General features: G+C 37.5%; 1 protein-coding gene across 1 annotated transcript in view; it reads left to right on the forward strand.

The window, feature by feature from the left end:
- The window catches only part of LOC126473338 (uncharacterized), a 102,381-nt gene that overhangs the window by 45,388 nt on the left and 43,482 nt on the right, over positions 1-13,511 (forward strand). The window contains exon 5 of the mRNA XM_050100332.1: positions 5,968-6,160. Coding sequence (XP_049956289.1) covers positions 5,968-6,160 — 193 coding nt within the window. The remainder of the gene's footprint in view (positions 1-5,967; positions 6,161-13,511) is intronic.

A 13,511-nucleotide genomic window follows, 5' to 3' on the forward strand; every position in this document is an offset into this window, starting at 1 on the left:
CAAGGGATGAATACACTAAGCAGATTCAGAAGGATGTAGGTTGCAGTAGGTACTGGGAGATGAAGAAGCTTGCACAGGATAGAGTAGCATGGAGAGCTGCATCAAACCAGTCTCAGGACTGAAGACCACAACAACAACAACTATAAAAATGATCATTATTGCCAAAACAGTCTCGCTTATTTAGTGTGTGGTACAATTGCTGCAATATTGGAAAGGCCTATTTTGTTTTATCCAGCACACAGTGACAAAATAAATGTAAACAGATCGAGAAACCACACTGGTCTTGGTTCAAATGGCTCTGAGCACTATGGAACTTAACTTCTGCGGTCATCAGTCCCCTAGAACTTAGAACTACTTAAACCTAACTAACCTAAGGACATTACACAAATCCATGCCCGAGGCAGGATTTGAACCTGTGACCGTAGCGGTCGTGTGGTTCCAGACTGTAGCGCCTAGAACCACTCGGCCACTCCGGCCGGCACACCAGTCTTGGATGTTATTTGTATTAACAGCTTTTTCAGTATTAAACAATGACATTTCGATTTTTCATGTAGCAAAAAGTTTGACGAACTTTGATGAGGTAATAATCCTTTTGCAGAAAGCAAAGCACGCCACGTAAAGCTGCAGCAAGATTAGAGAGAAAAATTGCTAGGACCTAAGGATTGAAGAAATGTGTACTGTCTTGCCTGTCTTGCTTGTCTGTACTGGTTTTCGGTATCCTATATTTAATTTTGTTACACAGAAGAGCAAGTTATTAACTAATAGGCAATAAAGAGTCCAGATTTTGTGAAGAGTTCTTGTTCTCCCGGTTACAAATAATCCCATCAAGTCATAATTGCGATTTTTTTTTTATTTTTTATTTTTTTTTTTATTTTATTATTTTTTTTATTTTTTAGAAGGGCAGGATGTCAAACCGGCCAACTGGGAGCAGGAGAAGCACTACAGGACATTTTAATTTCCACTGTTCTGAGATAGTTTGATGGCATCCATTACAAAATATACACGTTTGAGTTCCACAGAGCGAAATACAGTGAAGCGAAATACCGTGACAAACGGTATAAGAACGTTGTTGAAGAGGTGTGACACTGCATTTCGGCGCACTAAAGACAAAATAACATGTCTTACATTTGCTCGAGGATATACGTTTTATGCATCAGACTCTTCAGAAACATGTGCGTTACAAAATGAACTTATTTTTGAAAAGCCGTTTTTAAATTTTTGACGTTCTGGTGAGCAGAGCAGTGGCATTAATCACCTTGCTAAACAATAAAGATATTTTTGTCGGTTTGCTAAAGAAATCTGGCTTTTATTAAGCTTTCCTGCTGAAGCAGTAAATTTATTTGAAACAAAGTGTTTAATTCCACACTATTGGCTAGTTTCAACTGTTCGCTGCATTTCAAGTGCACGTTTTCATCTTCTAGCACATATGGCAATATGCCATAATAAAGAACGAAACATGAGATAATAAAGTACGGTACTGGTACTCCAAGAAAATTTACGTCCTGAAAACCATATCGAAAAGCTTAATATCAGCTTGAGGCATATGTCATTGGGAATCTGAACATACAAATGTGCGCTTTAAGGCGAACTGTGCAGTTTAGTACGGTTCCGAAATTCCGATGCTCTTGGAGTATCCTCAGATGTCTTGTTTCTTATGACATAATGTAAGTAAGATGTTTTAATGTTTCACACTTACGGACATACGGGCTTCCTACGTCACCGTAGCTGCGCAAGCGCGGTGACGCCTCTTATCTGGCGCGCTCTGGCAACTGCTGAAATGAATCTATCAGCTCACAAGAAAATATTACGAATTGTGGTTCAAAAAGTGTTATTTTCAAAGTAAATTTCCTTTTACGCAAGATGAACTATGTGTGAGAATGTACGATGAATTTCTTAAATCACAGAGCGTTTGCTCTCATTTAAAAAACGACTCTTTGATGACAAGCCATTTAGAAGAATTTCGAGCCCAGAAGATCAGAGATTTATGTCGGTATTAAAAATTTTACTGGCGTGTTTGTGTGACGTATCTTAAAGTGTAACAGATCAACATTATATGTGAAAGCTTCTTCTCTTGTAACTTATTAATCTTCGAGACAAAAATTATATGCGAAAGATTTTCTTTTCTTGTAGCAACACTATTTGTAGTAACTTAAACCATTAACTTTTCCTGTTGGTGGAACTCGGATTTATACTTTCGTGATACGAAAATATGCACCGTACATGTTGCTGCATATCAAAGATATTTCCAAAACGTGTTTTTTCCCCTCTGAGTTTCGTTTTCTAAAGTGTCGAGAAATTCTACGCCGCTGTATAAAACTACATCCATTCAAAGGTTTGATAAGTTTTACAGTTTCGACGGAAAATACACTGTCACTTAACACGGGAAAAGTGTATTTTCATCCGGGAGAAAATGTATTGTTAACTGGGAGATCCGGGAAAAATCTGGGCATTATTTTTCCTTGTCCGCGTATACACCTTGATATATCAGTTAAGTGACATTGTGCAATTAACTACACGTATAAACGAATGCAAATTTGTTGCCTAGCTATTGCTCCTTCATACACTATGTGATCAAAAGTATCCAGAACCCCCAAAAACATATGTTTTTCATATTAGGTGCATTTTGCTGCCACCTACTGCCAGGTACTCCATACCAATGACCTCAGTAGTCATTAGACATCATGAGAGAGCAGAATGGGGTGCTCCGCGGAACTCACGAGCTTTGAACGTGGTCAGGTGACTGGGTGTCGCTTGTGTCATATGTCTGTACAAGAGATTTCCACACTCCTAAACATCCCTAGGTGCTCTGTTTCCGGTGTGGTAGTGAAGTGGAAACATGAAGGGCCACATACAGCACAGAAGTGTACAGGTCAACCTCGTGTGTTGACTGACAAAGACTGCCAACAGATGAAGAGGGTCGTAATGTATAATATGCAGACATCTATCTAGACCATCACACAGGAATTCCAAACTGCATCAGGATCCACTGCAAGTACTATGACCGTTAGACAAGAGGTGAGTAAACTTGGATTTCATGGTCGAGTGGCTGTTTATAAGCCACACATCATGCCGGTAAGTGCCAAATGAAGCTTCGCTTGGTGTAAGTAGCAGAAACATTGGACAATTGAACAGTGGAAAAATGTTGTGTGGAGTGATGAATCATGGTACACAATGTGGCAATCTGATGGCAGGGTGTGAGTATGGCGAATGCCTGGTGAACATCATCTGCCAGCGTGTGTAGTGCCAACAGTAAAATTTGGAGGCGGTGGCATTATGGTGTGGTCATGTTTTTCATTGAGGGGGCTTACACTCCTTGTTGTTTTGCATGGCACTATCACAGCACACGCCTACATTGATGTTTTAAGCACCTTCTTGCTTCCCACTGTTGAAGAGCAATTCGGGGATGGCAGTTGCATCTTTCAACATGATCGAGCACCTGTTCATGATGTACAGCCTGTGGCAGAATGGTCACATGACAATAACATCCCTGTAATGGACTGGCCTGCACAGAGTCCTGACCTGAATCTAATAGAGCACCTTTGGGATGTTTTGGAACGCCGTCTTCATGCCAGGCCTCACCGACCGACATCGATACCTCTCCTCAGTGCAGCACTCCGTGAAGAATGGGCTGCCATTTCCCAAGAAACCTTCCAGCACTTGATTGAATGTATGCCTGCGAGAATGGAAGCTGTCATCAAGGCTAAGGGTGGGCCAGCACCATATTGCATTCCAGCATTACTGATGGAGGACGCCACGAACTTGTAAGTCATTTTCTGCCAGGTGTCTGGATACTTTTGATCACATAGTGTATGTATATAAATAACTTTTGGTCAAAATTCAAGTCTAACTGTATTATAATAATTTTCATACTGGAAAATAAAAATGACTTGACTGATTATAGCACATAAAGAGTAAAACAAACCAACAGTGTCTTGCATAAGGTAGAATATCTCACAAGTTTTTATCAGCAAACAAGGAAAGACAGAAGAATATCAACACCAAAAAAATTATTATATTTATTGCATTTTTCATCACTACAATAAAAGATAATAATTATTTTATATGGCCTCACTGCGTGACCAAAAGTCATGAAATAGTTTACAAACTGCTGTGTGAAATCGTAAAGGAAGCTCGAGTGACTTGAAAGCTGTAATCATCATGCAGAGTTATTCTTAATAGAAACTCTTGCTTAGCCATAGATAGTTGAAGTGTGTCAGAACAGTGTGAAAAAAGTTACCATGCTGAAAGAATTTAAATAAGACAAATAGCACAGGTTTCTGTCTATAATGGAAGAAAAACAGAAGTCATTTATTTTTCATGTGTGTGAGGTCTTCCAGTGCCAGCCAGTGAATGTATCTTATTTACGGATGGAAGTTTGAACAGCAATTTATCAAGGATTGTTCAGATACTGCTGAGAGGATGTATGCGTTTTTTGGGTGAAACTCAAGGATTTATTTTTTTGCAAGAGTTGAGGTACTCATGTGTGAGAAGGCTAAGGGTTGCGGTGTAGATTGATGTTATATGGGTAAATATACACTGCTTGGCAATTGCTAAGTAACAACTGTCGATTACTATGCAACAACCAACAGTTGCTAGAAAACACCCTACGAATGATGATAAAGGGAAATGTAGAGGTTGAATTGTGTTAACTACAGCAAAGCCTATGCACAAATGCTCTGTATGGAATAGGCAGTTCATGTAGTACAATACATGATGAAGGTTGTTGCGAACAGATTAGTGCAACATTTTGTGTGATATGGCAACATGTCTGTGAGACATCATTTGAGTGCTTACAATCGTGTATGAGCAGTTGGAGGGCTTGAAACCTGTCATAGTGTCACCACTGTAGCCACAGTAATGGTTCTGTCCAAAATTGTCATCTCATGGTTAAAAAGTGCTGCTGAAGGTGGAAATGCTATGCAGAGGCCTGCCAATGGTTGTAGATGGAGCATCACACCTCGAAAGGATCAATACATAGCTCAAGCGACGAAAAGGAACAAATATTTCACTGGCCCTGAGTGATTTTCTTCAACAAATCCCACTTCACAGCCTCAAATGTTTCAAGCCACCAGTTAGTGTGGAGAGAGAGAGAGGGAAATATGTTACATGCCACAAAATATTCATGAATGTCATCAGTATGATGGCTGTGGTGTTATGGTGTGGGCAGGCATTATTCACAATGGCTGAACACCACCTCGTATCTTTGTGTGGACCTGTTACAACATGGCGGTGTTGCAGGTTTCCATTTATGGGTGACAGTGCCCACCCATGCAGTACTGCTGAGGTGTCAGACACACTGGAAAATGAAGATATTGAATGTATGGAGTGGCCTGGGTACTCCACAGATCTAAACCCTATAGAGCATATCTGGGATGCTCTTAGCAGACTTGTTTCTCAGTGAACACCTCCTTCCCAAACCAAGCAAGAACTGGAAACTGCCTTGAGAGAGGGCGGGACAATGTGCCCCAGGAACTCCCTGATAGTTTGGTAACCAGCATGAATAACAGGTGCAAAATGTGCTTTAGTGCCTGAGGAAGGCATATTCCTTATTGAGTGTCCGATATTGACCTTTATGTTGAGAGTCTGATCCGAGTCAAACATAAATGTTATTTATGTCTGTTATCCTGCTTTATCACGTGGTTAAATCTGTACCATTTTTTATTATAAATCTACCACTCCATGTCTGTTATGTATGTACTGTGTTTCATTCTGTCCATCATTGCCTGCAATTCTTTCTGTCCCACAGTGTCTCTGTTCTTTAGCAATTGTCAAGCAGTATAATTAATTGATATCTGAGTATTCACTGCATAATTGATTCTACAGTCATTTCTAACTCGTTTATTGACTTGATAATCACAGTATTATAAGATTTCTGCCACAGTTATAGTAAAAGCTCTTGGATTTTGACAAATGTGTAAAACAAAAAAGATACATTGTTAGAGAACTAATGGCTCTTGTTTCACATAGGGAAAAGATGTTTGCAAAGGAGATGGACAAGTAACGCAGCCACCTACTGAAACTACTGATTCAGAAAGCAGTGACTCATCTTTGTCACAAGAAGACTGTCAGAATGTATCCAGTAATTGGTGGGAAATATATTTATCCAACACTGAAATTTGGTTTCATAATATTCCAGAAATTCTTAGCAACTGTAAAAATGGTATGTTTTTTTGTAATTAATGAGAAAGCAAAAAAATGAAAGAATCAGATATAAATACCTGACAGTGAAATTCTAATAAGATAAATGTAAAAAACAAAGAAAAGTGCCATACAACAATTTCAATATGTAAATACCGAATCTCAGACTTAAACAGAGGTGTTTGATACTATTCTCTTAAATGATATAAAAAAAAAAGTAGAAGAGAAGATGAATCATACAGAGGTCAATAGTTGGGAACTGTGTTGTTCAATTGCAGGGAAACTACCAATATTATTCAGGAAGAGGGAACCAGCTGGTTGTTTGACTGTACCTATGTACAATAAGAGCAGAGTGTTACCATTAAAAGCGATATAAAATTTGGGGCTGGAATTAATATTAAAAATTAGTGATGAGAAGAATAAGAAGAAAGAAGCAGACCAGCTAAGTGGAAGAAATGAAGAAGAATAGAAACTATAAGGGGGGGGAGAAAAACTGTTGTATGACTGAGTCAATAGTTCAACTTACACATCTTTCAGTATTACTCGTACTTTTTTTCTGTATCCAATCAGTTTTTCAGTTTTTGTTAGGTCTGCTTTATTGTTTCATTCTTTTAGTTCTTTGTCCTACTGTTGTGAATAATAATTATTTAATTTCATTAGCTTTTATTTCCATTTCACTATGTTTTCAAGCTGTTATATTTAGATCTTACTCCATTAGTCTTCCATTTCATCATATTATCACATAGGTTTAATTCAGTTCCCCAATACAACTGTTTCTTTTTTGAAAGTGAAACTTTCACATCTGCATTTAAATATTTCTGCATTACATCATCAATACTTAGTATGATCTTGAACATTGTGGCTCTTCAACTCTGCAGGATTTCCATCTAGGTATGCAAAACTACTTGCTGTCAGCAGTCAATGAACTTTTTCATCCAGATTTTCCTTCTAAACAGGACATTGCTTTGATTTCTAGAACAAGATTAAATATTGTAATGATTGGTTGAGGGGAAACGAGTTCACAAGTACTGACACTACCTCTAAAGTGATTAAATGTCTCATCCATGCTTTAATGCTAATGGATAGACTGATGTAATTTCTTTTAGATATATCATCTAAAATACTGTACATTTTCATATGTACAGGTCAACTCATATCCTCAGTAAACACACTCACCAATTTCTGCTTTGTCTTGATAATCCATTCATATTAACATCCAACTGCTGTGCTTTTCCTAGTATTATCTGGCATGTTGCACTGTTTGTGCTGCTACTGATTTGTTTATCACTATTGATGGCACATCACTCACATCAGTAACCTGCAAATTTCTCTATACATATGCAACATGTTGTTAACTGAACAATTATTTCTTAAAGCCCACAGTTTTACATGTACTACTGCATTTATTTTTACCCCAGCCAGTTTTTACACTGACCAATAAGTATCCTATTTAGGGCAGAAAGGCAAAGAGATTGGACAAATGATTGAATAAACAAGGAAAACCGTCTGTCACCAACGGGAATTTGAGCAGGTGTAATCATAGGGCCATTCTTCTCTGGTATGATTCACATTAAATGACTACACCTTAGAAGTACAGTGTGTAGGAAAACTACTCTACCAAAACCTGTGCCATGACAATGCACAACTGCTCAGATGAATGAAACACTGGCCTGGGAAGCATAGGTGTTCTTCAAGGAGAAGTTGAAGGATTATAAGACCTGTAGTGAGTGACATCAGACTGTTCCTCACAGTAATAATGTTGAAGATATATATTTTTTATTATTTAATGAAATGTTACAGTAGGAATTCACATCTCCAAGTAAAGAGACTGGTTTGTTCGTAATCACATATTTTATTTACACTAACTAAGCCAGTCTCTGAAACAGTGATTGCAGTGGTATTTTTTAGTTCCTAATGTAATATGTAATTGTGTTTGATTTAGCTTAGTGTAGTCATTTTCATGTTCCATGGATCATAATTGCACACTCTCACTATGATGTGGAATAAGTCAATTTTGCAATCTCTCTCTCTCTCTCTCTCTCTCTCTCTCTCTCTCTCTCTAACACTGGTTAAATGGTCAAAGATTATTTTACCTCCTAATGTTATATTTATGAATGTCATCATGGCTTTTGCTTTGTGATTGATTCTCGGCACCAAATTTCATAAGAGAGTTAATGCGTTGTGAGGTTGTGTTCAATACGCTCAATTGGAGTGGACACCACGTATTACAATTCCAGGTTTTAGATATGCGAGAAAATCAGTAACATGTGACATCCAGTTAAAGTTCTTATCAGTAGAAAGTTTTAAGAGTTTATTGATTTACCTTCATGGATTCATTACTGATGCCATGCTCGGATTTTGTGTAGTGCAGGACTGCATGTATTAAGTTCTATCTACATTCAGTGACAGTCTTATTTGCAGAGAACCAGTTATTAATTTTCAAGAACTTTTTCAAGTATTGTATTTTGTCCATTAGGCTTGATTTGGAAAATGTAGCATTTATTTTTGGCAAAATTCACATATATTTTTGCCAGAATTTGCATATATTTTTTGCAAAATTTGCCTCTATTTTTGTCAAAATTTTTGTTATTGATCAGATGCACATATTTAACACGTTATCACATTGCATTAGTGAAGACAAACAAAATCTTGGTTCTTTGAAACTGACTGTTAAAAAAAAGAGTGCTAATTGGGAACTTTGTGACTGGAATGTTTGCTTTTGCAAAAACTTCAGCACATTTTTCTTCTGAAATGACCTTTGTTTTCTTCATTTGGATGTATTTAAGCTTTCAAAAATGATTGTTCTGTCGAAAATCAGCACCATTTTCCTGCTGGTGAATTGAATGTGTTGCCGATTTAAGGTGTTTCTGTACGTTATATGCCTTTGTCCAATTTGATGATAACAAAATCTTCGGACTATTTATTTCGGTATTTTGTGAGCATTCGTAACTGCACTACCCATGCTTGGTCGACAATGCTATGGGTAGAACTGATGAGCCAGTTAGTGTAGAAGCAGAACCAAACATATGGTAACTCTTTCTTAACATTAGGAGAAGAATATTGGCACATTCAAAAAACATTAACAGTGCGGTCCCTATAGGCTGTTGTGGCAGATGGCCTTGAAGGTAAACAAACTAGAATTTTGAAAACTAGAGGGAAGAGGAGCACTGTAGGGGAAAAGCACTTCGCCTCCCTTTCACAGTGCACCAGTCTTTACAGCAGAACTGACATGTTGTCGGAGAGATCACTGATCTCTTCTGACTTTATAAGATCGTAATCGAAATCTGTGATGGACGAGGATTAGTCGCTTCACTTATTTCAAAATAAGAAAATAAAACGACGAGCAATGCACAAATCAAAGTATTTGGGGATGGCTACCATGCAGTTGATTGTTGAGGTTAGCAGAGTATTGTTAATGTAGTAGTTCGGGCCTGACCTGTAGTGGTATTTGTTGCAACCACAGTTGTAAACATTCATTAACTAATTTGTCACATTAAAAGTGTCTGCATTATACCATATTTTGAGCTTTAGCTAACAAACAAACACGTTTCTTTGCTGCTATAAAATGATAGGTCTCATTGCTGATACTAAGTTGCATTACGTGACATGTATTGTAAGTAGATCACTCATCTCCCAGGGCACCAGATTGTTGAGCAAGTTGCATGCGAACACTTTATTTTATAAACAGGTTCTTACACGCATTATATTTCCAAATTGGACTTCACAGATGATGTGCAATACCAGCAACTGAAAATTGGTTACATATTTGATATTTATACACAGAAAATAAAGCTATTTCAAACTACCTCTGACAAAATAGTACATCCGGATGCAATTTGCTATGAAATAGCGTCTGTTAAGTAATTTCACATTTTGAGGCAGGATTCACATCTGCTTTGCATTTATCGCAGAATGTGAATTTTTCTGGTTCCTAGTTATAGTACTATCATTGTCATCACAGGGAATTATTTCCATTTCTAGGTTATGTCATGGCAGATTGTGTATGTGTATCAAGAACAAAAGTGGACCCAATGTCAGTCAGTGTGGTACACCTAGTCATTGTTCCCTCGTCTGAAGATGTTCCATTGAGTACACTCTCTAGGTTTCTTTGTATAAAACTCTGTATCCTTTTAGTTAGATAGGATGAAAACCAATTTTCAATCAAGACCTCTGATACAATAATATTTTAGCTTCTCTAAGAGAATACTGTGAACTGCACAATCAAATGAACTCTCAGAAAATACCAGTTTGTAGTACTTTGTTGTTTAAATTTTGCATAATCTGATTCATGAATCGAAAAATGACATTTTTGTTGATAGACCTGTTTGAAATTCAAATTGAGATTGACTAAGTATTTTACTTAGGGGTAGATGTGTTACAGTTCTTGTCCACTTAGAGGAAGGAGGGGTGGGGTGGGGGTAAACAGTGAGACTGCGTCTTAATATCTGTCTTATTACCAATTTGGTAAGGGGAAATATATATATAACTGAATACAAATGTGGCTCCAAAAGAAATGCACAACCCCCCCCCCCCCCCCCTTTTTTTTTTTTTTTTTTTTTTTTTAATATCCAATTTATTTTCCATGCCTTTGATATTTTTACAGTAAGTGGACACGTTCTTGAGAGACAAAATATCACTCTTGCACATAACCTCCATCCCTTTCAACTACCTTATGCTACTGTGGAACTAAGACCTGTATACCTGCATGGTAGAAGTCAGACCCAGCACTGGTTGGGAGCAAGTGAGTCATTGTCTTCAAACCTCCCATGTCAATTCTTGATAGGAAATCTCCAGAATTCTTGTGCTGTTCCAAAAATTCACTGCACACTGTCTTCTGTGTTTCTTTTGGAACCCACCAAATGCAAACTTTTTCAACTTCAGCTGCCTCAGTATTCTGCACACAATCACTTCTAGGCCCACGGTTGTATATTTGTCAGATTTGGATATTTGTACATTTTCAAGGTGCTGTGCAGTGCTTGGTTTGCCACAATACAGGAGGTTCCGAGTATGATTGTATTCACTTTCACCAGATAATCTGCTTGCCCATTGATTAACTGTACTGTGATCAGCAGCGTCACCCCAGTGCAACTTTTTCAGTATCTTGTTAACAACACAGGAACTCTATAACAGCATGTTGCTTCAGACGAGCATCGAGCCATTTTGACAGAGTGCTATCGCATTGCGACTTGTGGAAAAAAGTTGAATTAAATTAGAATAAAAGTGGAAAGAATATTTCTGTAACCTCCATGAATAGCAAAGATGTAGAACAAAAGCTAGATTTTTGGAAAAAAAAAAAGTGTGCGTTTCTTATGGTGTGACCCTCATGCATTGCTTATATGCAAAGAACATGATTTTAGATCATTTAGTCGAGATATTATCAACTGCTTGAGAATTTTTATGTGTAAGAGAGATATCTACATTGTTAATTTCTTTTGGCATTGCTTCTTTTGAATTGTCCACTCCAATCTTCTGAGCTACTTCCAGAAAGTGATTATTAAATATATTGGCCACCAGATTGCTGTCATTTATTATTATTCTTCTTTCTTTGTTAACAAAGTCCACATGTACCTTAAAGGATTTTCCAGTTTCTCTTTTAATTATTGCCTGTGCAAATTTGATTTCATTATTTCTGTTAATAATATCAGACATTGTACAGAAGTTTATTTTTTAAATAATTTTCTTAATGCAGCACAGTGTCCTGTGTAATTCAAAATAAATTCTACTGCTGCTCTGATTTTCTAACTATTTCATATGATTTTATTTTTACCATACAATGTTATTTTTACCATGTAACAACCCTTCCTTTGTCTACGTTTTCCAACTAGAAATAGGTTACTAATTTATAGTCATCGATGTGTAACATCTGGATTGTATTTGTGTGATGCTCAGGCAGACTTAATATATCACCCTCCTTATGACAGTATAGATCATATAAAGGGGCAGTAAATTCATTAACTTTGTGTTTTAGTCCTCTAAAATTCTGAGACATAACGGTAAGCTTATTCAAACAATTTATTTTCCATGTTACACTTTATTTATACATACATTGCATTAAAGCAATCTCTCTGAAAGAGGTACTTAGCCTAAAAAAAGTTTTATGTGTCATACCTTTAATCACAGGAATTTTACAATTTCTGACAGTGTCCCCACTTTTACTTATGAGTTCAGTTAGTCTATCTTTTGCCATTCTGTTAAAGTGTAGGCTATGTCTTGTGTGTCCCCACCTCCCAAGACAGCACCAGACACAGCGCCAATGTGAGCTCCATGCAAAGTCAGTAGCGACCTGGTCAGTTTTTGGCTAACTCACCTGATGGCTTTATTCACCCAATACTGCTGCTGCAAAACATTGTCATAGCTGACATTTGTGTGAGAGGTTGCTGCGCTTAGGTTATTCGGCTCACTGCCAATACTATATTCTTGGCCAGGCTAATGCATGGTCCTGCAAATATCAGTACGTGACCCTCTTTACACAATCCCCAGTTGGTGCCTCAGTATCCTCTATTCGCTGATTATAGATAGCCATAGGTTTTGCATTATTTGTGACTTGGCACCTTAATTGTTGTTTTCCTGAAGCTGTTGATCTACATGATGGCTACCTGGCGACAGTACCTTTCTTTTTTCTGCTCCACTCAGTTTCCAACCTGATTCTTAAATTTTCATTAATCTGGTGTGCCCTACTTTCTTCTAAGGCAGATTGAGGCTTCTACCCTCCAACAGATAACAAGCTGTGTCTCTTCTTGAGCTCAGGGGTAACTGCTCCAGTTTCATCCTTTTCCTTTTACCTTTCCTCTGCCCACTTTCATTTTTTCTGCATCAACTGCTCTTATTCAATATTTATGCCCTCAGTCTGTGCCTGAAGGGGCACAGATATTAACTTACAGTTTGGCAATTTTCCTGTCATTAGTCATTACCTACATATTCATGGGAGAGACAGACTGGGAAACACTTCTACTTTCCCACTGCAGTTTCCTCGGTGAAGCCACAATTTACAATCTTTGCAGATCAATCCCAAACTATTAACTAAACTTTTAACAGTGCACACATATTTTAAAATGCAAACTTGAATGTCCAGAAAGGTTAAAATTACTGAATTTCTCTGGGATATTATGCTCTGGCTTTTTGGGATCTGTTAGGTAACTCAACACAACAGAGCAGTCTAACGTCAATCAGCAGCAAGTGATGGTACGCTCCAGACATTGAACCTGTCTCTTAAAATGGTACCAAAACCTTGGGTTATCTAACAGAACCTAGAAGACTATGGCATAGTAGCCTGGAGAATTTTAGTAATTTTAGCGTGCGCATATGTCAAACATTGTAATACCATTTAAAATAATTGCACAGGTAAATGATTTTCTACATGTTAGTGGCCTGTT

The sequence above is a fragment of the Schistocerca serialis genome, chromosome 4 (genome assembly GCF_023864345.2).
Source record: "Schistocerca serialis cubense isolate TAMUIC-IGC-003099 chromosome 4, iqSchSeri2.2, whole genome shotgun sequence".
NCBI classification, from domain to species: Eukaryota; Metazoa; Arthropoda; class Insecta; order Orthoptera; family Acrididae; genus Schistocerca; species Schistocerca serialis.